Genomic DNA, 27,966 nt, shown 5'->3' with positions numbered 1-27,966 from the left:
TGTTACAAAGTATGTTTAAACTTGTAAGAGTTATTATTGCTAATAAAAAAAAGTAGTTTAATTATATAGCTATGTCTTCAGTTGCTTTTTATCTTTATCCCACTTCTGTCTCATAAAGCAATTACAACCTCAAACAAACAATTCAACACAAAAGTCATTTCATTTTTGGTTGCATTTGCTGTAACATTTGACTTGAATAAGGCAAACTATGAACTGGCAGAAACAACAAGGCACCATGGTACTTACAAGTTTTTGCCACCTTTATTTCTTAAACTAAACCCCAATGAGTGGAGTATTTATTCAAGGCAAAGCATACTTCACACTTTTAAAGTGTGCAATAAAGACATCAAATAAAGTTATAACACGTCTTCTCTTCATGTTGGCTCCTCTACCAACAATCATGTAATTGTTTTTGAAACAAACTTGCAAGTAATGAGGCAAAAGAATGAGGTGAGCCTTTTAACAAAATCAAGTAGACATGTGCTTAAAAACTGCACTGGCAAGTTATGTGGCTTAAATATTTAAAAACAAATCCACAGGTAGTGGGTAATTCTCCTGAAGTAGTAAATGCTGACAAACCAGCTGGCAAGTATTGCAGAATATTATAACAAAGATAATCCTTTCCTTTATAAAAACCAAAGTTATCTTTTCAAAGAATGGCTATAAAACTTCAAACATTTGTTTAATAGGCAGAACAACATGTTGGATGTTTAATACTGCAGTTTTTGTAACATTAAGCCCAATGTGAAATAACCTCAGAAAGGTACTCACAGTTGCAGTTATACCATGTGAGGACTGTGTGGTACCTTTGGAAGTTCCAGTGTGTGATTTGCATTAAGAGACTCTGTAGTATGAGGAGGTGCACAAAAATGAAACACCTGTTGATGGAGCGCTGTGAGAGAGGAGTCCTGTCCCTAAGTGGTTAAATTTCTGGCGAGGAAGCCGTCAAGCAGAGGATCAGGTCTTTTCCGCTGCTTTGACCTCCACCTGCAAATGAAACAGTGTGATGAGGCCTTTTGATTTCTTTGCACACATCTGAATGAGTTTCTGTACATGTGTGTTAACTTACATATTGATGACTGCACCAACACACAATGACAGCACCAGTACAGCGATGATGGAGACAGCGATACACACATAGACAGTAACAGAGTCCCATTCTGGTTCAGTGGCCACTTCTGTCATTTCTGAGACATGAGAAAATAAAAACACACGCACAAGCAAAGTTAAGATAATTCTTACTGATATTCATTTCACCGTTTGACAATAAAAACATGAGTGGCTCTTTAAGGATAAGGTGGGCTGCTGACCTGTGGCTTTAGTGTTATTCCTCACCAGTTTCTTTCTCTACTCACTGCTCTATCTCCCTATAAAGATGTAACAGCCCCAAAATAAACACAAGACAAAAATGCATTAGAGAACTACACATAGACAGTTTAACTGAAGTCTGCATTATTTATTGATTTAAAAGTGAATGGATAATGTGATATTATCTACCTACTTAGTGTTCAAATTCACATTATACTCAACAATTTCATACATGCCAAAGCCACGTTACCAAGAGGAAATCAAACATTCATGTGCTCAGGGATAATCACAAAGTTTATTCTTTTGAAACGTTGTGTGCCCAGGACAAAATAACAATCAGAGTCATTCATTAACTTGCAGCTACAGACATTTTAAATTTGCTTCAGTAAAAAAAGAATCTGAAACACAACACAAACCAGTGACATGGCAAGAGGATGGGCAAACACTGACCATTAAAACACACATTGTTCAAAATCTTACAATTATTTTCACCACACAAGCAAAAATCTTATTTTAAGAAACCAATTGCACAAGGCTATCGAGTTTAACTCCTAGCCTTCAGGTCCCCTTTCAGTGCATGCAAACAACATTTTTTGTTCTTAAAACCCAACAGTTTAACCCACAATCCTTCATTCTCAAACAAAGCCAGAGCAGACAATATGCACCTTCATTAATAGAAACAATATAAGTATACAAAACAACCCTGTTCTAAAATTAGTTACACAAAATATTCACACTATTTTTGCTTCCTCTCTACAGTTACAATTATATGCAGAGCCTGTATCCAATAGTACTTTACTAGCCCCAGCTCAGTTTCAGAGCACTTCTCTGCCTTTAACTGTTGATGGCTGTCCCACTGCCCTTTGGCTCTCCTCACTTGTGGCCTTTGCTCTGTGGGCTCCAAGTTTGCTGTGATCCAGGGACATTTCACAAAGAAAGCACATTTTCAAAACAAAGAAGGGTTTTTTCCCCCCACATAAGAAGCAGCTTGAGACCTTAATATCATATCCTCAGAAGAAAAGTCAGGCAAGAATCAACCCATTTCTTGGATTCCATAAAGTTAGTATCCAGTCAAGTTCCGCCCACTCTTTATTTGGTTGGTCAGTTTAAGTTGACTTTTTTTAAACTGAGACATTTGTTGTGTTTAAAAAAAAAAATACACCACTGGTGCAAAAAAAGGGCATTAATCATGTAGACACAAGGAAACAGAGACAGACCACAGCAGTGGGGATTTAAACTACAAACCATTTCTAACTGTGACAAGAAGTGGGCAAAGTCACGACAATCAATTCTTTGAATTATCAGAAACAAAGGGCAGCAGTTTAGGCTTAAGTTTGTCTCTTCTTTAAAAGCTCAGTTTCCAGAAAAAGTCATTTTATTCACCCATCACCATGCTGTCCATTATCACCTCAAAAACTCCCTCTGAACTCATTGGCTGCCATTGGGGTCTTTGGATGAGAGATCAGCATAGATATGAAAAGAAGATGGAGAAATGCTGCAATTTGAAAAAATTAAGGCAGTTTACACTCAGAGATGTGTAATGGTAGTTTGGAAAGAAGGAGTGTCAAAATTGTGAGATAGACGACAGATATCATTAAAAAGGGCATTTTCTCTTCTTGAATCAAAAGCAGAAGAGAGACATGAAGGAAGAGGTTCTAATCTCTTATATATATTATACATAAAAATATATAAAAAAAAATAAAAGTTTGGTCAATATGCTCTGAAAATGTCTGGCAGCCGATGAGTTAAAGTCTCAATGGAGGTGATAAAACTGTTAACAGATTACTGATAAAGCATCTTTCTAGTCTTCTGGCCTTTCAGACAGTCTCCCATCATTCTCTTCTGAGTTAGTCATCCTTCAAAATAGAAGTAGAATAAAAAAAGTTAGAAAAAACAATGATTTCTGTTTCTGAGTGTTTTTGATTTTGTTTGTTTTCTTAAAGGACCATGATGTCATTTTATTATTATTAACACATCTGACTGCAGTGATGTAAATATGACATCTAAAAACATAAGCAAAACTGACATTGAAACATTATGAAATAAAAATAAAAACATATCTAAAGTATCATAGTTAGAAAATACCAACAGAAGATGATGATTAGCATACTTACTGTTTGATGGCAAAGTCAGGGCCTTCCTGTTAGTAATCCACAAAGTTAATGTGTTTCATGAGGGCTGGTTGATGTTGCTTCAAAGAAAAACAGTTGCCCTATAGTTTCAGTGCTTTCCATTTGCAGGAACTTAGAGCATCATCACTATGATCAAGGGTGCATGTTGTAGTTTTTGTACCTGACACTTACCATTATTTCACATCAGTCGTTTAATGAATGAGACAGAATCTCATGGGGACACTTGAAAAAACAGTGACCTCACTCATCTACTTTGCATAAGATCATTATGCATTTAAATCTCTATCATCTTCGTAATGAGCCTGAGTTTAACCGGTGAACACCTTACCTACATACATGCAATGTAAGGAGTGAGTGATGACATAGGGAACTGTTGAAATGTTACCTGGATAGCATGTCTGATGGCTCCAATCGCTCCATAATCCTGCGTTTGCACAATATTTATTCAGCCTGGAACGAACCCTGAAGCAGTTTCTCTCATTGTGGATAGAGAGCAGAGTGAGGCTCATCTGCTTAGTAGAAATCTTCTCCTGCTGATGATAAAACAGGGAAAAATGGAAAGTGGTGGCTCATCAGTCAGTGCTTTAACTGGTTCTGGTTACTTTCATTTTTATTTCCTTCTCGTTTGGATTCTTTCATTTCGATAGCTGGTGTGAAACATATCCATTTTTATGATGCTAGGGGGGAACAAAGTGAGCAAAATAGCAATAAAGCTGTCATCTTTTAATTTCTCTAAACATGCAGTTGATTGGTTCAAGTTCTATCTTGTAAATAGAGAACAGTACAAGACTAAGAATGGTTACAGCCTGTGTTAACAGTCAAGCACCATTGTTTTTTTTTTAAAGACAATTGGTATCCCCCAAGGGTCAATTCTTGGCCCTTTGCTTTTTAGTCGTTTTGTAGATGATATGCTCAAACTGTGTTCAGACATTGGTATCCAGCTTTACACTGATGATGATCTTGTTCAGAATCTAAATAAAACTGTGTTGATGTGCTCCTCTATGAGGAAACAGTGTTTGCTCGGAAGTGTTTGTGTTCAGATAAAGACTAGAAAAATACAAGAAGCTGATGGATTTGAATTCTTGGGTGGTTATTTTTCAGATACACAGCTCATTTCTGATAAACATGTGAAGAAAATTACTGAATCAGTAAAGAGCAATCTAAATTCTTTTAAATTAATTACGCAGTGCATACCAACTCAAGCAGCTCAGATATTTATGCACTCCATGATCTTATCTCATTTCTCATACTGTATGACAGTTCATCTTCACCCAGAAGAAATATTTCATCCTTGTACAATAAAGCCATAAAAATTATGGACAAAAAGCCTATCTGTTGGCAAGACTGCCACATTCTGAAAAACATAATTTACTGAGCCTTGAGAGCTTCATGCACCTCTCTTTCTTCAAATTAGTTTTTAAATGTGTTAATAATCTGGACTCTGAATTTCTATCCAAATTTGTTCAGAGGCAGCAGCAGAGTAACAAAAGTCACAGTGATGGAAACTGTACAATTCAAAAACATGGGTCAACATTTGGACAGTCAGCCTTCTGTGTTAAATGCGGTAAACTCTGGAAATTATTATCAACTGAAAACAAAATAAACACAGATTTAAAATCTCTGCTAAGGCCAAGCGCTGTCTGAAAGAAAACCAAGGCTGTAACCATTCTTAGTCTGCTGTTTTTAATTTCCTGTTTGAACTGGTTTATAGAATTTGCTGTATAAGGTTGATTTGTTATTTTGTAAACTTTTTGCCATATTATTGCTGCTAAATTTACATTTTATGATCTAACTAATCAAAGGCTCAGTAGGGACAAGAGTTGGAAACTAGCACTTGCTATTAACTCTGTGCAGCACATCAGATTCATGCCTTGTATGTAACGGTTAAACTGCATCATCACAGTCAAATTAATACATTCAAATTCAAAATCCAAATACATGTTTTAGTCTCCATGAGAAAATTTTTATCCTGAATGTGGTTTACTACCCTGTGATGTTTAATTATTGCATTTGTCCCTCATCAAATTCAGTGTCATCACTTACTGAAGTGTCAAACTGTCAGCACTGTTTCACCGATTAGCACTGGGCAAAAAGAGATCTAATAGGTACTGTGAGTGTGTTATACTTGTTGACATAAAAGTTGTACATATTAAGTTATTCATACCAATGCAGTGTTTCCATTAGGTCCCTCCTGATTGTGCTCCACCTCCCATTCTAGGCAGTGAACAGGAATCAGGCCAGCAGGACGTTCCCAGATTAGCTCCAACTGCTTGTCTGGACCTGTTCGCAGATGCAGCTTATCTGTAGTGTCAGGCTTCACTAGAAAGACATTACAACATCAGGTTAAAGACTGTGTCTGAAGGTGTTTTGAACACATGTGAACAACAATGATGTCATCCTCCCTGGGTGTGAAGGAAGGAAGCAAACATGTATTCACCATGGTTTTGGATTTGCAGAGCAGTGTACGTTGGCTTCAGAGAGCCTTCTGCAGAGGAGCCATTTACACAGAGAATGATGTTGGTGAAATCAGGCAGAGATATCCCTGTGAAGTCACAGCCACTCCTATATCCATTTGACGTCAGATATTTTGGGCATTCTTCTACCTGTTCAAGGTCCTTGTACCTGGAAAGAGACGTGAAACACACTGCTGAAACTGGTGTTTCAATGCAACTCATGCGGAGAGCTGATTTTGTCTCTCCCTTTTTAGGGTGGTGAGTTGCATGAGATCTTGAAAAAAAGAAAAACAATACACACTTTTACAGAACAACAACCTAAAGTTGCACATTAGAGATGGGCTGACACACTTTTTTACACCCCGATCCAATCCGTAAATTGAATTGTGCCGATACCCAATCCACACCAATACAGAAGGCAACATAGTAAAACATAAAACAAACAAAACATTCTCAATTTCAAGCCACTTATTAAATAGTGTTGCAACAACCTGAGTGCAATATGTAATGGCATGGTATGTAGGGATGCACCGATCCAACTTTTCGGGTTCCGATACTGATACCAATGCCTGGGCTTTGGGTATCAGTCCATACTGATACTGATCTGATACCAGTGTTAAATAATAACCTGCATGTCCTACTGAGGAAAAAAAGACTGGTAATGTTTTGGGTAAAAGTCAAAACATGGACAGATGGAACACCTGAAGTAAATATTTATTTAAACTATAGAGTGTTCAAATGTTTAGCTCTATTTTGGTGACAACAAAGCTTCAGAATGTACAGAAATTCTATTCAAATGTAAACTTTTATACCCTGTAGACTGCTAATGCAGCAAAAAAAGTGCATCAAAGGTAACATTTTAAATAAAGTAGCCAAGAGCGCCAGTGAAAAAAGGCATGGAGCTATATCAGTTATATCCTGCTGGGTGTAGTCATTGGGGTTTATCATCTGAGGACCATGCGTGTCTTCACAAGACTAAAAGGGAAAATATTAAATCACCCCTGGCTGAAAATTGTCTTTGACTGTCGAACAACTTACCAGAAATATAGTTTGTGCTGTGCCTTCGCTGGTGTTTTTAGGCCTCGCTCCCACTTGCACTCCATGTACTTCATGTTATGATACACACACAGAACATTCTGGACTTCTGTACCCAAAACACCTTTTGATTGAAAAGGGGACATGAAAAAAAACCCATCAGGATCATTTTGTATGTGTGTTCGAACCACCATCACCTCCAGGACCAACCTGTGCTGGGAGGTTTCTGGACCACTTCAGTGTAGTTTGTGCTCTTTACCACGTCGCCACTGGTGCAGGGTCCGCTCAGTAAGGTATACACTCTTACTTTAACATCTTTCATCAGGTCAAACTGGGCTCTGTACTTCCTCCTGGGTGTCCTGACAACCTGATGATCAAGAATTGAACCCTTTAATCCAGCATATGTCTTGCAAGTTACAGAAGAAGTTTCTTCGGACAATTTGCTCAAACTGGATGTTTATTTGAAGGGACTTTTTGTTGTCTGCCAATTCACTCAAAATGTTTGAAGAACAAGTCCGTTACCCAAACTTTTTTCCAAAAGATTATATCATATGATTAGACACTGACACTGTTTAAACATGCCTAAAGTTCTTCACCTTTTGAGCAAACTTATCATAATGAAGGTCAGACTTTTTTAGCAGCCAGTTTTATTCTTTAAACATCAAACATTTCAAGTGTCAAACAGTATGAGACTCTGAGGAAGAGGCTTTATTTCCTCCTTCCAACCAGACATTTTCCCAGGCATCACCACTGACAAAGCCATTACCATTGTGTCTGTCATAGGCACAGAACCATATCTGTCTCCTGACTCATCATTGTCCAATCAGTGTCCCTCTGGGTAAAGCTAAATGTATGATGATTTCAGGATTACATCTGGGGTCAGTTTCCCTGCTGTCAAAAAGTATCAGCAGTCGAGGTTTAGGGAAAGGTAAAATTAGCAGGAACATTTGCATGGATTGAGCTACCTTTAGGCTGTGTGAATCAGAGTACATGGAGCTTTCAAAATGAGAGTGTTTGAGACAGTGTTTACTTTAATGATACATGATTAGTTTTATTGCTCTCAGCTCTTCCTAAGAATAGCCTGTAGACGTTTTAAAGCCAACATATCAAAGACATGTTTCAGGATTTGCTGGGTGTTTTTTTTTTTTTTTTTTTTTTTTTTGCATAACATTTCCTTGATAAGTTACCACATGCTGGGAAGTTGTGTAATGAAAGGGCCGTACTTCACATAGATTTGTGTATTATATTGGGTTTGTGTGACTCTGATCAGGCCACACAAAGACACAAACACCTAACAAGCAACTGATCTTTTACACTGTATGATCCTTTGAACAGCTTTGTCTAACTTTAACCTAAGAAGTGTCATTTTTTCTGCAATCTAAATAAAATCCCGTTAAAAGGCCATAAAATCAACTTGTTTTTGGAAACGTAGAGGAAAAATGTATCTCTTGAATAACATAATGTTAAATTCAAATCTCAGAATTGGACTAAGAGATCCAGACACAATAGGGGAAAGAGAGCGTGTTAGTCCGTGGAGATTGTTAAACCTCTTCAGGAAAACTTCTGATTGAACCACAATAACATGACTGCACATGATTCTCAATAATAGTAGGGTGTTAAGTAAGTATGATAAAAAGATAAGTACTCACACTCCAGCTGTCCTTGTAGGTGTTGAAATACTCCACCTGATAGAGTTTTGGGCACTCAGTCGTGTTAATTAAGCTGGCTGGGAGGCTCCAAGAGATCTCAAGATATCCAAGATAACCAGGGTCTGATATCACAATGTCATCAGGGGGGTCCACTACAAATGAACAAATATTGATTTAAACACTGTGCATCAACTGGAAAAATAGTCAAACACCTTGTTTTATTTGCCCGTTCTCGCTACATTAACCCTCATCTTAGCAGTCTATGTAAAATAGAAATTTTAACCCTTTAAACCCTGAGGTTCCCCAGTAAGACGACCTCACACATAAGATCCATTTAAGATAAACTAATAATATGAGGACTCTTGAACAAATATTTAATAAATGACATTAATATATATACAAACAAATAGTAGCCTACAAACGCAAGCGATCGGGACCAACCTGTGAATCCATCACAAAGCGTGCTCTCCATCCAGGTTATGCAGAACACCAGTAATGTCACTTTATGATTGGACCAGTAGTTACTCGCCATCACGCTCCTAACAGCACAGGAACACAAAAAGCAAACGAATTAAAAATAAAGTTTTAAAAATTGTTGACCTCAGATGGGACTTAACTCAGTTTATAAATCGGAACCGACCACTAGAAAGAACTGAATCATCTGCGGGAAAACCACCGGATGTTCTCCCTGCGGTCAGAATCCAGCCATAAAATGAAATTAACCTGAGCGAATAAAACTGTCATGTACTCACGTGAATGTGGGAGACGGGATTCTGTCTGAGGCAGGTTCAAGCAGAGTTTATGAGACTGAGACAGAAGTGAAGAAATCAGGCTCCTCCTGGACTGAACCATTTTGATGATAGGATCACCGAACAATGATACTCACTTACGGGACGGTTGCTGAAGATGCTTCTTTTTATGGGGACGATTTTTTTTTTCTTAATTGTATTTCCTTTAATCATTACTTTTTATTTCAATTTTGATTTTGAGAAATAACATATAAACAAAATGAAAAAAAAAAAAACACTTGGTGGCACATTTTTTTTCTTTTTTGTATATGTATGTGGGTATTTATTTATCTATTTATTTTTTTATCAACCTTTATAAGACGCTCCTAACTGATTACGTTCAAGTTGCTGATTAACCTTGTTAGAACTCTATGGCCCAATCAAAAAGTCAATTCAAAATAAACGTATCATTTTGGGGCAACGTGCAGATGAAAGCCTGTATTTTATGTATAGCCTAAGTATAACCCTGTTTCAGTAAAACATTCAAACGCAGGGGTGTAAATCCGCACACTCTCAGTGAATTGAATAAATATTAAGAGACAAGGTCTTCAGATTTCACAGGGGGGAGTTAAATATAGTTTCAACTCTGATTTTGACGAGATGTTAACAAGGCAGAGAGATAAATCAAAACCATGAAAGCTGAGATTACTGGGAACAACTGGAACCTAATTCAAAATGAAAATACAGCCATGGTCCAGTGACCCATGACTGACAGCTGGCATCAAACAACAGAGGCAGACAGGGGTCTGGCAGGATCTGTATGAGTACAAACAGGTAAAAAGAGAAGTACAGGGCAGGGTGATCGTAAAGCTGCACCCAGATCCAGTCATACAGGCATCCAGCAAAGACAGACAGGCATCTCTGGGAGATTGCCAGGTGGTTTGTGGGATTGGCAGATCCACTTGGAAGAGATTCAAAACAGGTTGAACTGCAGACCAAGCCCAGAGGACAACCTGGTGTCAGAGGGAATGGAGATTGAAATGACAGGAAGCTGGGTTGTTAAGATTTAGCATTTCTGCAGGAAGCCCGCACTTACTTACTAACTTACTCCTAAATTTGAGGGGAAACCTGGACACAGGCAAGGGTGATGGTTGAAAACTGATAAAAATAACAATAAAAATAAAAATAGTTGTTATTTTCAGGAATCACTGCTCAATTCAATCTTTTTTCCTGTAAGAGATATAAGCCAGGACATGGCGTTTCTGGTATTTCTCTCTTATGCCTTCATGTTAATGAAGAAACCAGAGCTCAACGTGTGTTACCAATTTTTTTTACATATTGGGCTACACCAAGCTGTTAAATAGTGTTAACCAAGTGAAAACCAACTCTGAGCTTAGATTATGTGCTAGAAAGACAGACAGCAGCACAGTTTGCATACACTCTTAATGTCTTTAAGATTATTTAACTTTGAAAGACTGTAGTTATCTGACATGCTGCTAGCATGCATGCCCTCTGACTTTTGCCCCCATTTCTTAGCTAGCTATAGTCAGAGGGAAAGGTAATGAGTCCTATTGCTGCACTATTTGTTTTTGTTGTTGTTGTTTGGGTGGCATTGTAACTCTGTAATTTATGACTTTTTTTTGTTGACCAGTGTACACTGTCTTTCGGACAATGAGGTTGAATGTTGACATAAGCAGTTCTTTAAGGCTTCAGTTGTCAAATGCGTTGTTTCACCATAAAATCTGTCCCATTTTTATGACTGGCCCCACAAAAAAAGTACAAAACACACAAACACACAACATTTCTTTCTTTACTGTACCTGCCGTTCATTTATTGAATGGCTCACAAAACTGATTGTTTGCAGACAGATGAAAAAACAGAAATATTTTTCCTTAAGAATACTAGAGTGGTGAGGAGACAGGGTAAAAGCCTGATAGGGAGATGAGGAGATGTACTAGGACTCTGGATCAGGGTCACAAATGAGACCGGAGCGGTGGAGATTTTAATAAGCGGTCAGGTGTTAGAACCTGAAAAATACCCCAAAGCCAGCACTGCCATAAAACTTGCCATCAGATGAAGTGCCCTCCTGGTAGAGAGGTAAGTAGGTAGGTTGCCAGACGCTGCCCTGTTGGCTATGGCTTCCTTTTGCAGCAGCTCTCTTCTTTGTCCGTTTCTTGTAATTTTTTCATCTCTTTTTCATAATCTTTGTATTTGGAGTGGATCATTACTTTGTATGGCTCATTTGTTGGTCATGGACACCAAACTTTTTGTGGCTTCAGCGATATTTTTACAACTTTTTCTCCTGTGTTTGTCTGGAGATCCTACATGTAACCATGGCTGGTCAACTCAGCTGTTAGCTGTAGCATCAGCTGTAGCATGTCAATGCTAACTGGTGTAAGGCCTGATGTCTTCCCACAAGGTGAGGAAAGGAGGTGAGGATGACGTGCTGGTTCTCAGTTGTTAGCTAAGAAGTGACGACATTGACCTGTCCTTCCATCTATCGATATTGGGAACATAACATTTTTCTTATGGAACTTTTTGCACTTTCTATACACTTTCTTACTTTTGTTTTCTTGATTGCTGCTGTGACTTCAATTTCGTTGTACTTGTTACAATGACAGTAAAGTTCTATCTATAAGATCTATCTCCAAGAAGATGGACGGGTTAGCTGTGCTAACCCAGCAACAGAGGGAATACCAGAGGGCAGAGTAGCATTATGCTATTCACAGACATGGCTACCAGAGGTAATATCAGACACCAACACCACACTGGGAAAGCTTCACCTGCTGTGAGCAGACAGGATCTAGGAGACAGAGACTGAACAGACTGCTGAAGAAGCTCAGTCCTGGACCCTGTGGAGGTGGAGGCTGGCTGAACTGGAGAATGATTGACAAGCTGTCATCATCTATTTTCTTATGGACCTTTTTGCCCTTTCTATACGCTTTCACAATAAAGTTCTATCCTATCCTATCCTATCCTATCCTGTAGATGGCTGTGTTGACTTTGGACTTGATCAAACACAGTTTACCATCAGCAGATGACATGGCACCCCAAACCATCACTGGCTGTGGAAACTTGACAATGGACTGATTAATAAAGATGGACCCAAATAAAGAGCAAAATTTACTTTATTTCTTCCTCATTAACCCACAGTAAGATACTGCTGATGTGGTACTTCTGGTTTCTGATTGGCTTGATATTAGAAATGCAACAGTGAAGCCCTTTTCCTGAAGACATCTGTACATGGTAGCACTTGATGCATTGACACAAGCCTTAGTCCACTTCTTGTGAAGCTCTTAAAAGTTCTGGAATCCCCTTTTCTTTTCTTTTCTTTTTCTTTTTTTCTCTTTTCTTGACAATCCTCTCAAGACTGTAGTCACATTTTCCCATCACACTGTTCCCTTTTATTCACCCCCCTTTATATGTTTCCAAAGAGTGAGCCTCTCAGGCATTGACCCTCTGTGGCTAACACTGCTTACAAAGAGGGTTAGTGACCCTCATCTTGTGGATAACAGTCAGATCAGCAGTCCTCTTATAGATTGTGGTGGCATGTACTGAACCAGACGGACAGAAACATTGTATTCATTTTTACCTTTAACAGTAGTTAACTGAAACTCAAATGTAAGTTTACAAATTTCTTTTTAGAGCTGTTGGCTATAACTCTTACAATTAAAGTAGAAAAATAAAAAAGCTACTGATGTTACATGTAATGAATATAGATTACATCAAAGTTTTCACTTTCTTAAACAATTGATGGGATTTACAGTTTTTTTTAATATACATTATTCCCGAAATTCAGATATAACCCGTGATGACCTGCTGTTTCAAACCAACTGTTCATCACTGTGTTACCACACCCTCAGATACATGCAGAGACAAGTCAGACTAAGATGCAAACAATTGGACTTTATTATACATTCTCCATGTTAGGATGTTTTTTAAATTAAGAAATCCCTGGGGTATATACAGATGTTATTTACAGAAGTTTAGTCTCAGCTGTTCGATATCCTTGCATGCATTTGGCCTGTTTTAAAATACAAAAACAACGAAAAGAACTTATTTACATGAGCTTGATTTTTTTTGGCAGTGTGTTTTAGACATGACTCACCTAAACTGTTTCTCTTTCTTGGGTGAGATGACAAGTTCTAAACCATACAAATGAGCCTAATACAAGTGTTATTAATGTAACAATGAAGGAAAAAACTTTACTTGATTTACCACAGACATATTAATAAAAGATCAAAATGCTGAATCTGCAGGAAAGAATGTTACATACAGACTTCTCTCGGTTGCAGTCATTTGTAAATGACTGACGAGTATTGCTGCAGCTGTGCCGTAAAGGGATCATGTTCATGAAGAACATTATGTTTGCTATTTTTCCTCAGGAACACTTAAATAGCACCCAGGCCTTGTAATACACCCCACACAAAATCCTTTTTATAAGTCTGATCCACACAAACAATTAGACCAACAATAAAAGCTGTTGAACTGATGCGAAACATATGTGCTCAGCTGCTAACACACACATTTGTGTTTGAAGTTAAGCCACCCATTAAACTTTGGTAAGTAGTTTCAAACTTAAACTGTATGATCTCCGCTCTCATGTGATTTTTTTTTTTTTTGATTGCATTACAATGTGAGATATCTACAGTCCCCACTCTGTATACAAACACATTCTTAGTATTACACAAGTCCTCTTCAGTTGAAGTCAAACAAAACCAAGTGGGAATCTTCCAAAAATAAGCCTTTAATCTCCCCTTTGACTCACTTTTCCTCTCTGTTCAGCAAAGCAGCGCTGTTTGTAAAAAGAGTATGAGGACATTTCACACTTCATTAACAGACTTCAGAGCAAATCAGCTGTTTGTCTGGCACTGTTTGTGAAAAGAGTATAAGGACATTTCACACTTCATTAACAAACTTCAGAGTAAATCAGCTGTTGGTCTGGCTCTGACTGTGAAGCTTTCTGTTAGCTTTGGCGGGACTTTCATTGTTAGGAATATATTTTTACAGCTAGTATGAAACATGAAGAGGAGTAATTAAGAGTCAGGATGTAGAGATCAGCATGGGACAGTTTGGAGATTAAATGCTTTCAACTCTGTGGCACATCCAGTTTCGTTGTGTGTGATACCAAAGCTTGAGCTTAAATTCAGTAAAACTCTCAATACTACAGAGCCCCCTTGTTATTATATTGTGCACATGATTTAATCATCTTGTGACAATAAGTTATCAACCTTTGAGAATGAAAGAGTCACGATGATTCCACTTCACATGGTTTATGATGTAACAACAATTTAACATAACCGCCCTCTGCTGGACAGGGCCGTGCCCTCTTTGTGGATTGATTTGTAATAAACTGAACCAAAATACATTAATTTAAGTCTGTGCCACTCTCAGCACCAGGGGTGGCCAACCTGTGGCTCTTTGCCTTTGGGTGTGTGGCTCTTCAATCCATTCATCCAACATTGGGATCAGTATTGATCAATATTCGATACTTAAGTTTCATTTTCTCTTCTCTACATGTGATCCTCTCAGTCGCTCATGTGCTCATAGCTACCTACCTATCTAGGTAGATAGATAGATAGATAGATAGATTGATAGATAGATAGATAGATAGATAGATAGATAGATAGATAGATAGATAGATAGATAGATAGATAGATAGATAGATAGATAGATAGATAGATAGATAGATAGATAGATAGATAGATAGATAGATAGATAGATAGATAGATAGATAGATAGATAGCTCTTTGTAGTACCACGGTAATTTTTGCAGCTCTTGGTCTCTGACTGGTTGGCCACCCCTGCTCTACACTCTCATGATGATAAAGACTCACTTTGGGGTACTCACCACATTATGGGTTACAAGCTAGATCATAACCCCATATCTTACCTTTGTGGTGTTAGTTATTTAGTAATTTCTGGTCAAGCATATATTTTAGCTGTTTATGTCTACAAATGCAACAGTAAGAGATCTCTCTTAATTGAATTCTACACATTGTTTTTGAGCCAAAGTTTAATGTTTATGTCAAGTTTGTCAGACCCTAACACAACTGGCCAAGAAGTAGGAAGTCTATACAGAAGTGCCTAAAACTGTAGCTCTTGAACTTTAATTTAATTTAATTGGGTTAAACTGAGCATCAGAATGGGGAAGAAAGGTGATTTATGTGACTTTGAACAGACATGCCAGTCAAAATATTTTACAAAATGCTGATCTAATGGGGTTTTCATGTGCACACAAGATCATAATGTGAGTAAACAATAAAAACTGCCCTTAGCAAAACTTCAGGAACTCTGGAGAATACTCTTGGTAACAGCAGGGGCAGTGTTGAGCGAAGTTTCATCATTTTAGCTTCATGCTACAGGATTAGTGAGATAACAGTCCACAGTGGTTTCAGTGATGCTTTTGCTGGAACATGAACTGTTTTGATAGAAGAAAGTCTGCAGGCTTTGGCACTTGGTATATTAACAGTAAAACAATTAAGAGGAAAAGTAATGTACAGTTGGGTTTGTAGGTAACACAATAAGGCATCATTGTGGTGACATGAGAACACACAAACACTGCATACAAAGAGAAAACAGGAGATGGTTGTTTTGGGATGACTCATCCACTTTCTTATGGAGCACATTACCACAGAATTAGAAGAAACCAACACCTGCTGGAGGGGTGTTGGCACGCGGTGACACCACATGAAGGAGAAGGAGGAACCCTCACACCTACATCACTCTACATTGGAGTTAAGTTTACTATGGGTGTGAACAAAACCTGGTATTTCACACCTGCTGACCTCCACTTTCCATGTACCAGCATGTAGGCGAATTTGTGGATGGTTAAACTAAAAAAAAAAAAAAAAAGGACTTATTTTGCACGCAACATTAAAAAGAGACGTCCAGACATGCATAGTGTTTAAGCATGAGCATTAACCTACAAAAGCCAAGAGGTGTGGTCATGTCAAACATTTCCACAGGCTCCCTATAGCGATGTAGAAAATAATAGCTCCTGCATTGAGTGCTAATGTCTGAAAATGCATTAAAACCCAAAGCCAGTCTCAAAGTTGTTAATCACCAGCTCATTTAAGTCCAAAACATTAAGAGATACAGCAACACAACAACTGACTTTTTTGTATCCAAAACCCCCAATACACAGCTAACATGAGGTAGACACAGCTCTTTTTTTATCTGTGGACCTGTGATTGCAGTTTGAAGATGATCGTAGATGGGTTCAACATGACTCTTTACTGATACTTCCTCTGCTTTGTGATGCAGCCAGCCATTTTCTGTAATGCCAAAACAGCACTGGTTGCTACAGTGTCAAAAGTTTTTTTTTTTTTAATTATCATTATTGCTGTCATTATGCGAAGCACTTTGAGCTACAGTTAAAAATTTCAGTTTTTTACACCTGCTTAGTGTTGCAGAGTTAACATTGTTCCACTATTTTCCAGTGAATGTTTATTTTCAAAGGGTATTTCTTAAAGTAATCCTTCCTGCAGCAGCAGAAGAAAGGTGGTAACAGACCAGGGGATTTCCAGATATTTTCTGAGGAACAACACGGAGCCCAACAGTCATTCAGGAGAGAACACCTGGTGACCTGTTTAAAGAAATTCAAAAGATGGCACAAAAAAGATTAGTATGAGACTCTGTGAAGTTTGTGACCATGACAGTTCAGGGATGATAAACTGGAAGACTTATCAAGATAAATTCAAGAGTTTGCTTCATCTCTTCGTTGGAAAATGACAGCACAGGGCCAGTTACAACAACCCATTCAGAGGAAAACAAAAGAGTTACCAGGAACAATATTCAATACATCTCTGAGATAGTAACCCAGGTGACGCAGGTGGCAGCTACAGAGAAAAGCTGTCCATGAACTAAAATATCTCAACCACAGCCTAGATGTGGTTATCGGATTATGGCCATGTAATAAAATACAAATAAATATAAAGAAGAAACTGCCCCATATTTTATCCTGTTCATTTTATCTGTTGTTTATAGTGTATCCTGTCTTTTGTTGCTCTTCTTTAAACTCTGGTGACTGTGGTTGCTTTGAAAGCTACCTACAAATAGAATGAATTTATTATTATTATTGTTATTATTATTATTATTATTATTATTATTATTATTATTATTATTATTATCATCATTATCCGATCTAGTAATCTACAAATACCTTATAAGGCCCTGCAGAAGAACCATAACACAACACAACCCCTTCTTCAGGTTACAAAAGATGCTGTTTCACAGATGAAGCACTAGGTCAACGCATTAACACAGTAACCAGAGTTCACTGAAAATGTTGTCATATCCCTTTAAGTCTTTTGATGATTTGAAGTTGCACTTCAATGAACAACATATTTCTTTCCAATATAAAATATTATTTTTTTCCCCCCACAATTTCTGTTTGTCACTGTTATTTTTCACAGCTTATGATGAAGTTCTCTGCAGGTTGTTTTTTCTCTGTTGACTTTTTCCCTTTTATCTTTTGTCTTTGAGTCTGCAAGCACACACCTGAAAACAACATAAACCCATCGAAGAGCAGTATCATGGGTGTTTCAACTACATAATTTTTGCATGTCATAATCTTATTTAACATTCAATATTTCCACTGGTTCTCTCAATGACTGTGGTTTTTACTGTTGAATATCATATCTTAAAACGGCTGGTGCATCACAACTGCATCAGAAAGTTTTCTATCCCCCAAAACTCTTAACCTTATCAAGAAGACCTGTCCTGCTCTGCTTGTAGGACAGTGACAAACAAGGGTTGGCTTAAAGTAGGCTTCAAACTTGTTAAAATAACATTTTAGATGTAAATGCATTGCATTGCATTTCTGTTGGTTTCATTGTATTTTAAATGATATTTTTGGGTCATTTAGTTCAAAATCATTTTAAATGACATTTTTTACAGTGTATTGGACTGCTAAAATCAAATTCATTTTAACTTTTTTTTTCACAATATCAGATTTTTTGAAAAACACTGGTTACACCAATGGCCATATATTATTTTTAACAACTAGCCACAGCTTTCACTCTTGTACTAATCCATTGATGAGCCAATTTAATCAAAAGATTACACATAAAAAAACGTCAGAGTGTAGCCCGAGAGTAGATGGCAGATCTTTTATCACGCAATAACTTATATTATAGGCTAAGAATAGCACTTAAGCCAACAGGATTAATTCTTTTAAAAAGATCCCTTTCATCACCAGCTTAGTAACCTCTCATGTTAGACCTGCCTCAGCTGGTTTTAAATGTTGTGTGATGACTGTCAGACTGCCACCAGTCCTCAGTGCTGACAATAACATCTGAATCACCGAGTGGAGCGGTCGCAAGTTCAACTGCACAGTTACAGCAGCACGCACACAGAATCAACAGATACATAAAAAAAAACAAATAAATATATAAATAATTTGACTTTCCCAACATATTGAGATGATTAAGAAATAGCATACAGTGCAGTGGCCTGGCAGGAAGAGACTCTTTCATGTGAGGAAGGTTTCCAGGAATGATGGTTTCCGAGCAGCACTAAACTCTTCTCAGCTCAAGAGGACCAAAAAAAGGTATAAAAATGTTTCATCTGAGGTTATGTCATAAAATCCAAATGGCAGTGACTGTAAAACATGGCCAACCAATGCCCCTAACTGCTGAAAATGGAAAATGATAGTTTAAAGTGATGGTAGCAAAAGTATAAAAGCTTTACAAAGGGTAGAATGAGAAGGGGTAAAGAACAAGTGAAGTAAAGAATAAAAAACAGGTATTTTGTTGCCACAGTTGAGGAGTTGTTTTCACAGTGGTTAAATGTCATGTCACTCATGAGTAGCACTGTACAATGAGGCAAAGACCTGTCAGAGTTTGTGAAACACTTCAAAACATCTACTGTAGCTTTGAGAACAAATGGGACTTTTCCAGTGGAAAGCCCTGCAATCATCCTTCAAAACAGCATCTCAAATGAGATACTTAAAGAAGTCCGCAAGACTGGTTGAAAAAAGGAAAATCTACAAATTTTAAAGTCACTTTTCATGGAAATAAAAAGAGAACAATATCGCAAACGATAGATAAAGACAAACAGTGTAAGAACCCTTAAAGTCACAGTCAGGTGTCTGGTGCTGCAGGGTCGGTGTGCAGCTGAGGTCTCTTCAGTGAATAAGAAATGAGTCACATGTCTGTCATCTCCTTACTGCCATATCTCCAACACCAAGCTGGAAATGTTTTCTGTACTGGCACTTGTAGGTTCAATAAACACTGAGCATGTTGACAGGGGTATGCAGGCCTTCTGGTAAACTCTTTGTTGTGTTTGTCATGTTGCTAGTTCACAAACATAGCCCAGTATTCAGGAATAGGACACAGGGAAAAATACCATGGACAAGAAGTAGGAAGCAGCTGACATCATATAAAGAGACAGAGGTTTTTCTCCTGCTTGTCTCCTGTTTCAGTCAGGCAAAAAAGACCCCAAAGACCCACTGTCCACCAGGTCCTCGCCCAGAGAAGGGTTCTCTGGTCCCTTGTGATAGGGGGCCAAGCATGGTTTGGGCTGGGCTTGGTTAGATGACTAAAAGTTGGGCGCAACATTCAGGCTTGTGTCAAACAGCTGAGAGCTGAGAGGGCTTTGATGGGGGTAGATCCAGGAGAGCCTGAACCGTGATGCCAACCTTTACCAGGCCGCGCTCCTCCAGGATGTGATGAGGCAGACACAGTTTGTCCTGAAAGAGAGGACAAATGTTCATACCGTATCTGTTACATTGTGAAGAAAAGAGACAACAGTGGCCTGAATTTCTACTTCCTCATTATCTGAGATGTTGGTACACAAAATGAGAGTAAAGTTATTTCTTACTTACTCCTTGTGGAGATTTACGGCTGTAATCATGAGTGGTTTGTTTTGTTTGTCAAACATGAGCTGCTCATAATTTTACGAGGAAAAACCCATAATTTTCTAAGGAAACATTGCAGTTTATGACTCAACTTTAATTGTGGAGGAAGTTATATAAAAGATTGGTTAACCAAAATTACAAAATGAAACACTTCTTTCTAAATCGTATGAAATCCAAACACAGAGTTGTTAGAGTTTATCGGTCAACCTCACGGATTTCAGACATTTTCCTGTGTGGTTGGTTTTTCGTTTTCCTTGTTTAAAAGTATTTTCATGACAACTGTTGCCCCTTTTGCTCAGCAGCTCTGTCTAAAGTTGATTGATGAGAATTCATGCTACCACACCCACATCATTCATTGGAACAGAGTTTTTGGAAAAGATTTCTTTGTAAATCAAGATTTTGCTTGAATCTCTCTCTCTCTCGCACACACACACACACACACACACACACACACACACACACACACACACACACACACACACACACACACACACACACTCACACACACACACACACACACACACACACACACACACACTCACACACACACACACACACACACACACACACACACACACACACACACACACACACACACACAAAACATCTTTCCAACCTTTCAACAATTATTCCAGAATTGCACTTGCATTGTTGGTTTCAGTATGAGACATTGGTAGAGGAGGAATGACATGCACCGAATGCCTGGAATCAACACTACAACAAGCAGGCTGAGCAGTAGGGTCTCAGTACATGGGTTAAATCAGTGTTTCTCTACTAATTTTTTTACCTCTGTCACTTTTTAATGTAGGAAGCAAGTCGGGTCAAAGTGCCCCATTCCAAAAGTTTAGGGAGTTGTGGTTTCAGGACTCGTTCACACGACAACGTTTCATCTGGAAACACTAAAAAAGCAGTAAAAACGCAATGAAAAAATCTGCGATTACGCCGAAACGCCGAGGGACTGAAAACGCTGTAGTAAGCATGCCAGGCCTGTAGTCGTTGCTATAACTGTCTTGTCCAGAAGCAGCTTTTGGGAGATCTCCACCGAAGTACAGTTGAGCTGATTATCTGGTGTATTGGGGCATACTAAGTTCAAAAGTGGAGCAACAGATGCACATTTTGTTGAAAGCATAAACTGTGGTTGAAAGACAGTCAGCAGATACAGCAGATTGAGCAGCACAAACACAACACCACGATCGTAACAACGGTACCGTTGTCCTGTTGTATGCGCCCACATGAAGCGGAGTGGCGTCATCGTTTCCACTGAAAACGCTGGCTTACCATTTGCACGGCAACGGTGTCAGCAGTAGTGATGTTCGATACCACCGATTTCCTTTCCGATCCAATTCTGAGTAAAATTCAGGCTGGTATCGGCAATACCGATCAGATACCGATACTTAGTGTAAATACATGTTATGCATCTGGTAAATCTTAAAAAAATAATTAATTTAATGACACCTGCTGTTTGTAATCCACTTTTAATGATCAATTCTTTAGAAACCTTTCCTGAATCAATCTAGGCTTTTTTGCCTTGATGTGAGATTGTCTCCTTGACATGTATTATTTCTTTAGATGAACTCATGCAGTTATTTATTGAAGCATGTATTTATTTTGTTACTTATTTCCATATAACCATATTTATTAATTCGACAATAACAACCGTGCTTAGCAACTCCTACAGCTCCACATTTTCTCCCTCTGTACCTGGATGGTGTCTGTCTACAGCACCAAAGGACTCAATCAGAGATGTCTGTCTTGCCATAGCAGCAGCTGGCGCTGAGCTCTCCTTCTCCTCTGTCCCTCACATCATAAATGACACTTATTCTTGGTCTTGATTCAGACCAAAGGGTTTAACGAGGTTTGCTGTGTTGCCACAAGTCCTGACGTTTTTTCATAAAAAATCACAAACTGCGTCTTGGCTGTTTGTGAAGTTAAAATAGCTCCACGCACAACTTCTTTTGCACTTTGCCATTCTGTCGTGCGGTAGCGTGAGAGTGAGTGACAGACTGAGCAACGTGCAGCTACACTTACACATTGCGCACTTGGCCAGGCGGAAGAAAAGTAGTTCCCACAGAACGGCGTATCATTTAGATAGGTTCTCAACAGTTTGGTGACTTTTCACTGTGTTCCTGTTCATGATTTACAGGACCTCAAATGACTGAAGTATCAAAAGTATCAATATTCTGGTTTGAGAATTGATTTTAGAGCACAGACAGCTGGTATCGGAAGTATCGGAAGTATCGATATTTCAGTATCGATCCGCACATCACTCGTCGTCCCACTCTGGAGGACGTTTTCAAAAGTTTGCGTTTTAGGTCAGCTGAAACGCCGTTTTCGTGTAAACACAACAAAACTTTTGCGTTTCACCCTAAAATCGTTGTCGTGTAAACGGACCCAAATGTGCATGTAAATAATGGACAATGTAGGTGAGAATACAAGAACTGACTCTGCATCTTATTAAGTTGCTCAGATCAGGCAACCTGCCTGGACTACAGAGTTTTGACCACATGGCTTAGCTCAATGTATTGTTCAAGCTAGGAAGTACGCTTGTGACAAAGAAAACTATCTCAAATGTAACATGTTTGGTGTTTAAATGTGATTATTCAGTCGTTAGAATTAGGAAAGTTGTCATGTAATTACTTTAAAAAACTTTTTGGCTCCCACACACCAATAGTACTCTTGGACTGATCTCCCTTCATGTAAGTCAGACATGCTGTCTAACTGGGTTGGGCTGCATAGACTGACTCTTTCCTCTATAAGCTATTGGATGAATTTTCATTACCAAGAGGCTTAGCTAAAGACAAGTACAAACCAGACCGTTGAGTGTGCATGGAAGGACTTGCAGGCTCATTTTCACTTTATAAGACAAGAGCTTAGCTACAAATAACATGAGTAGATTATTAATGTGAGCTACGGAAAAAAAAGCGAATTTCAAGAGTTTGTGTGATACATGACTGTGAATGATCGATTGTTAGTGTCTTTTACCTGCGTGACTCCCAGCTTCTTACATGCATCCAAGAAGTTCTCCACATTCCTGCGACATTTAGCCATGCTAAGCTTTGGCTAGGGGCCGGAATATCAATCATGTTAGTCACAAAAAGAGCTGACAAAACATCTCATGAAAGTGTAAGAACACCTACGTTTTACAGACAACACAGGGATTAACTGCTCCCAGCTTTTGGCACAGAACATTTACTGCAACCATAAAAGTTAATTTGGGGTAACGAAGTGGAAAAATAACAATAAAACTTGGGTTTTATATATATGTTTATATGTTTATATATCTGTTTCCAGTCGGCTTACCACTGCAGGAGATGGAACATGGATGCTGGAGACAGACCGAGGACAAATGTGATTGGCTAAATGGCAAAGAACGACCCCGTCCATCAGAGCAGCTCCAACATCGTCTGGGAGCAGCACCTTTAGTCTGGACTCGATGTTCTGCACACACAGTGATAAAAACAATTTTTCAATCGGTGAGCTTATCCGTTTATCTCTAACAGTTTTCAGAGTGAGATCTTTTTCAAACACTTTTCAGAACGAAATAGCAGACTACCATTGTAAGAACAAGTCTACAGAAAGCGTTTAAAAGGCTGACAGTGTGGGAAGGAGGGCCCTGGCCTGACCTTCGCTGTATGAGTCAGTGTCAGAGTCAGCACTGTAAATACTGCCAGTAGATAACTCATAACACATAACACATGTAACACTGCTCCTGGTAGTTATCCAGTCAACACAAGGAGTATGTTCTTATTTGATTTTCCATGAAGATGTGAAGGGATTTTTGATGGAACTTAAAGAGCCTCCAGTGCAAGACTTTCCTTTCTGGTCTGCGATTATTCTATCTACATGCCAAGACATGCTTGTGTGCAGAAGGGGGTATTTTTTTGCAGAGTAGGTACTGACTGTTTTGACATTTTTCTATTCATGAACCCATGCGAGGGCAAACCTCATGGAGTGCGCTCTAGACCACCAGGCCATCTGCACTCCAGCATTCATCATATATTTTGACTGAATAGCTTGATTTATAGCCCCAATGCCCATCCCAAGTTAGAATGCTGTGTAAAGTTTCAGTAAAAAAAAGAATGGCGTGTAAATAATTTAGGGCCCTCTGTTTATTTGAAGAGTGCAAAGTCAGCATAAAAGTCAGCATAAAACTCAATCAACCTTGAACTACAGAACTAAAAAAAAAACACTAAACAAGAAACAACAAAAAACACCTGGAGAAACATTTACAACGGACTAGGTTTACTTTCTAAGGATCAGTAACTTGACTGGATATAAAAAAGTCACTCAAAAGAGGTTTAGTCTCCCATAAACAGAATTAAAAGAGGTTCATTGCTGTGGGAAAAAAAGTAACACTTTGAAAGTAAAGTTTCTCAGTTCCTCAGTTTTCATGTACAGTACATAGCATCATTAAACGATTCAGAGAATCTGGAGACACCTCTGTTTAAATAAGGCAGAAAATGCCTGGACGGCTGTGATATTTGGGCCCTCACGCTGTTTTCAAATCAGATATGACTCTGCAGTGGAAATCACTGCATGAGCTCAAAATCACCTCCTATAACTGCTGTCTGTGAATAAATGCAGATTAACCGAGCCATGCAAAGAGAAAAGCATCCACAAGATGATCCAGAAATACACAAGTCTTAGAGCAAAATATGCTGCTGTCTAGATAATGCATTTTTTCCTGGAAGAGCTTGAATAACTCAAAAAGACAACACCAAACCACATATTACAACAGCATGGCTCTATAGGACAAAAGTCTAGGTGCCTACAGTCCTGGCCAATCACAAGCTCAAAAAACATCATGACATACAAAACACAACAGTGAAGATTCCTAACTGTTCAGTGGCTGAAATATTATATAGTACTAGCAGGGGACAAGAATGAGGTCTCTTTGGTTGTTTTACACAAAGTTGTCCAAAGAAACAGTAAACACATTCTTGCTCCAACTATTTTGAAGCATTTTGTCCCATCCCAGATAATTGTTTTTTTTTTTTTGTTTGTTTTTTAAATCAGAACCTCTAATCCATAGAAAAAAATGTGTTTCATGAAATCTGACCTTCAGCTTTCATTCAGGTGAATTCTTAAGAAAATAGAGAGGTTTAATACCTTGGCACCTACAGTTAACCAGTTCAGGGAGGGTATGGGGATGCTTTTCTGTGCATGTCTCGCTTTTTTTTGGCAGTAGTTGTTGCTTATTGTCCATATGACTGAGCCCCTCTTTGAGTCCAAACTTTTTGTGAATTATGCAGGAAATAAGGCTGTGAAAAGTGTATCAAAATGTACTTGCTTTGGGGGCATCAGATGTTAAGGATACAAGACAGGCTGAATGAGCCACACAGCATCACTAACAGCGTAGGCAATCTGTTTATTCTGCTCAGTGCCCCGCAGCCACAAAATGATTAACTCCTTCTTCTTCTTCGGGAGAAAGAGCAGCAGAGCTCTGAATGACAGATTATTCACATTCAATCAAGGATCCTAAGAGTGACTCTAAATCCAGTTTTCACACCTGGCATCTCACTGATAATGATTCTAAGAAGACTTGGCAGCACAGAGTGCCGTGGTGCCCTCATGTCTGGAAAATCACGGCAGAAGTGCTTTCTTGGATGCCTCTGTAGTTAAAACAATCTAACAGGCCTCCTCTGGTGCTTTTTCAGTTGATAAAAGAAAGTGCCGTCTAAGTTATCATGCATCATCACATGCTGGGTTTTCACACTGAGTGTTGGGTCAAGTTTAATGCTTAAGAAAGTACTGGTTTAATCTGAGCGTTTAATCAGTAGACAGAGCTCTTTCAATTTTGTGTAGGAGACATTAAATCATTTCATTGAGTTTCATGCAGACAGTAGTAATTATACTGGTCTTGTGGTGTTTCCAGCCCATAGTAACATTGTGGAAGGAGATGCACGTCAGGCTATGTGCGTAGGCTTCTGTGCAGAACTTGGGCCATGCAGTACTATCATGTGTGATGTTGTTTCAATGCAGAAACATAAAAAAGGCTCCAGCTGTCTCCTGCATCCCTAATTTTTACTGCAAAAAGCAGTGGCATGTCTGCCTCTCTCAGTTTCTTTATGCCTGACTGTGTGTGGTCTTTTGGAAATACTTGTCTGCAGCATACGTGTATCCCCATCTCTGCTAGAGGCAGGTTTTCATTAATTACCACTTTGAGTGCAGGTTCCCCATGGCTTACATAAGGTGTTTGTGTTTCATACGCCTCTACCTGTCAAACAGCCTAAAAGTACCGCTGTTAGCTCAAGATGAATAGCAATAAAACCATCTCAAACTGTTGAGATGGTTGAACTGAAAATTTCTTCTGAAACTTTTGACCACATGCACCAGTGAGTATTTTTCTGCTCGTGAAGAAAGAGGGTTAAAAAGTGTTTCATGGTGACTCATCTTCTTAGAAACTGAATGCAGCTATGAAACACTTGGTCCCCTGGTCGTGTGATTTAGATGTTGCTTATTTCTTTGAAAGTATAAACACTTAAACAGAAGCGAGATCTGGCAGGCTCTGGCCTCAGTATGAGTCAGTGCTTTGTGCTAAGCCATAAACAAGCTGTGAGACTTCTGACCTGCCGTAACAGTCCTATCTGCTCCATTTCCTCTCTCAAGTGCTCCATCTTTCTCCTCATAGTGAAGCTGGGGTCTGTAGAGTTATAGTCCTGGCGGCTTCCTCTTGTGAAGGCTGAAAACAAAAGAACGACTCTCAGTTATTGGGAAATCACAGAGAAATTCAAGGAATATAATAAAAACAGAAATAATGGACCATGCAAGTTAATCACAGGGCATCAGTGGTGGTTTTCAGGCCAGCCAGATAACAAATCTGCAGATTCTAAAGTTTCTGTCTTGGACACCCTGCCAAATAAAATGTTATCAAATTGAGCCAACAAACAAAGTCCCGGTCTGATGATATCAAAGTAAGATAGATCTCAAAAACATACAACAGCTGTGAAACAGAGCCTAAGTAGTACATATAAATATGCACTCCTCAACTCTTTTACTACAATAAAGTGCAGATGAAGACATTTCCAAGGAAGGCGCCATGAACATTATTTTCTCAGTGTTTTGTTCAGTTCAAATCCCAGCAGTTTGTTTTCTCTTTTTGTTTCAGCTTGCATGAACACTGTAAAGTTTTCCTAATTATGTGTTTTTAGAAATACTATACTTTTCAAGGAGGGTTCAATGATTGCCCGTCTTTCTAACACAATACCAGACTGCCTTAAATGCTTAGTCCCGATTGGTCAAAAAAACAAACCAAAAAAAAACAAGGGAAGCAAAGTTGCTATGTCCAATGACATTTTTTTCATGACAGTGCTAATTTTCAATTTAAATAAAATATAATTAAGCCTTTCCAGCAACAAAAACATTGATTGATACCAGCATAACAGCACGCCTTAGAGGACACAGCCCCTAATTCTTGATGACGCAAGCGATGCCATGTCATCCATATAATTTCAAAACAACAAACGGAAAGGAATTTTACACAATAAAGATCAAACTACATTACACATTTCTACTGTAGGTATCACCTCACTCTGTGAATGAGTCAGCTGCCACACCTTTGAACATCGGTGGAACACAGTGTCCACAATTCCAACATTGTTGTTTTTATCAGTACTGCAATCAGCAGTACTGATTGCAGTACTGACGCTATCAGCAGCTCAGGGACACACCATTCAGCTCTGTTGTCCTTTTCTGGATTTCAGGACAGGATCTAATGTTGAAATAACTTCCATCCTCCAAAAATGTTTTTCAGCCCTGCTCATTTATCATGCCAATGAAAAGCAACAGTTTTGCCTCAGT

The 27,966-nt window shown here is 38.6% G+C and overlaps 2 protein-coding genes across 4 annotated transcripts in view; both read right to left on the bottom strand.

Moving 5' to 3' along the window:
* Positions 1-148: 148 nt before the first annotated feature.
* Positions 149-9,416, bottom strand: il13ra2 (interleukin 13 receptor, alpha 2). Of its 3 annotated transcripts, none has more exons than XM_074672705.1 (10): positions 9,330-9,416; positions 9,019-9,116; positions 8,578-8,729; positions 7,139-7,295; positions 6,932-7,052; positions 5,878-6,062; positions 5,605-5,759; positions 3,826-3,973; positions 1,070-1,187; positions 149-987 (listed from the first exon to the last, which is right to left on the bottom strand). In XM_074672705.1, exons 2-10 carry the CDS (start codon positions 9,107-9,109, stop codon positions 915-917), a joined length of 1,200 nt encoding a protein of 399 aa, XP_074528806.1. In that variant the 5' UTR covers positions 9,110-9,116; positions 9,330-9,416; the 3' UTR covers positions 149-914. The 3 variants fall into 3 exon arrangements, with proteins under 3 accessions (XP_074528806.1, XP_074528807.1, XP_074528808.1); XM_074672706.1 differs by having other exon boundaries at positions 3,826-3,970; XM_074672707.1 differs by lacking the exons at positions 149-987; positions 1,070-1,187 and adding exons at positions 1,736-3,164; positions 3,423-3,499.
* Positions 9,417-17,707: 8,291 nt separating this feature from the next.
* Positions 17,708-27,966, bottom strand: part of lrch2 (leucine-rich repeats and calponin homology (CH) domain containing 2) — a 28,888-nt gene continuing 18,629 nt past the window's right edge. Inside the window, exons 18-21 of the mRNA XM_074671915.1 lie at positions 26,736-26,848; positions 23,467-23,604; positions 23,149-23,226; positions 17,708-19,998 (exon numbers count right to left, since the gene is read on the bottom strand). Of these exons, the coding sequence (XP_074528016.1) occupies positions 19,879-19,998; positions 23,149-23,226; positions 23,467-23,604; positions 26,736-26,848 (449 nt within the window). The 3' untranslated portion in view covers positions 17,708-19,878. The remainder of the gene's footprint in view (positions 19,999-23,148; positions 23,227-23,466; positions 23,605-26,735; positions 26,849-27,966) is intronic.

Source organism: Halichoeres trimaculatus, unplaced genomic scaffold, assembly GCF_033239565.1.
Source record: "Halichoeres trimaculatus isolate MK-OKI-2021-1 unplaced genomic scaffold, fHalTri1.1 fHalTri1_scaffold_6, whole genome shotgun sequence".
Taxonomy (NCBI): domain Eukaryota; kingdom Metazoa; phylum Chordata; class Actinopteri; order Labriformes; family Labridae; genus Halichoeres; species Halichoeres trimaculatus.
The sequence above is the reverse complement of the archived record's forward strand: the minus strand, read 5'-3'. Positions and strand labels throughout refer to the sequence as shown.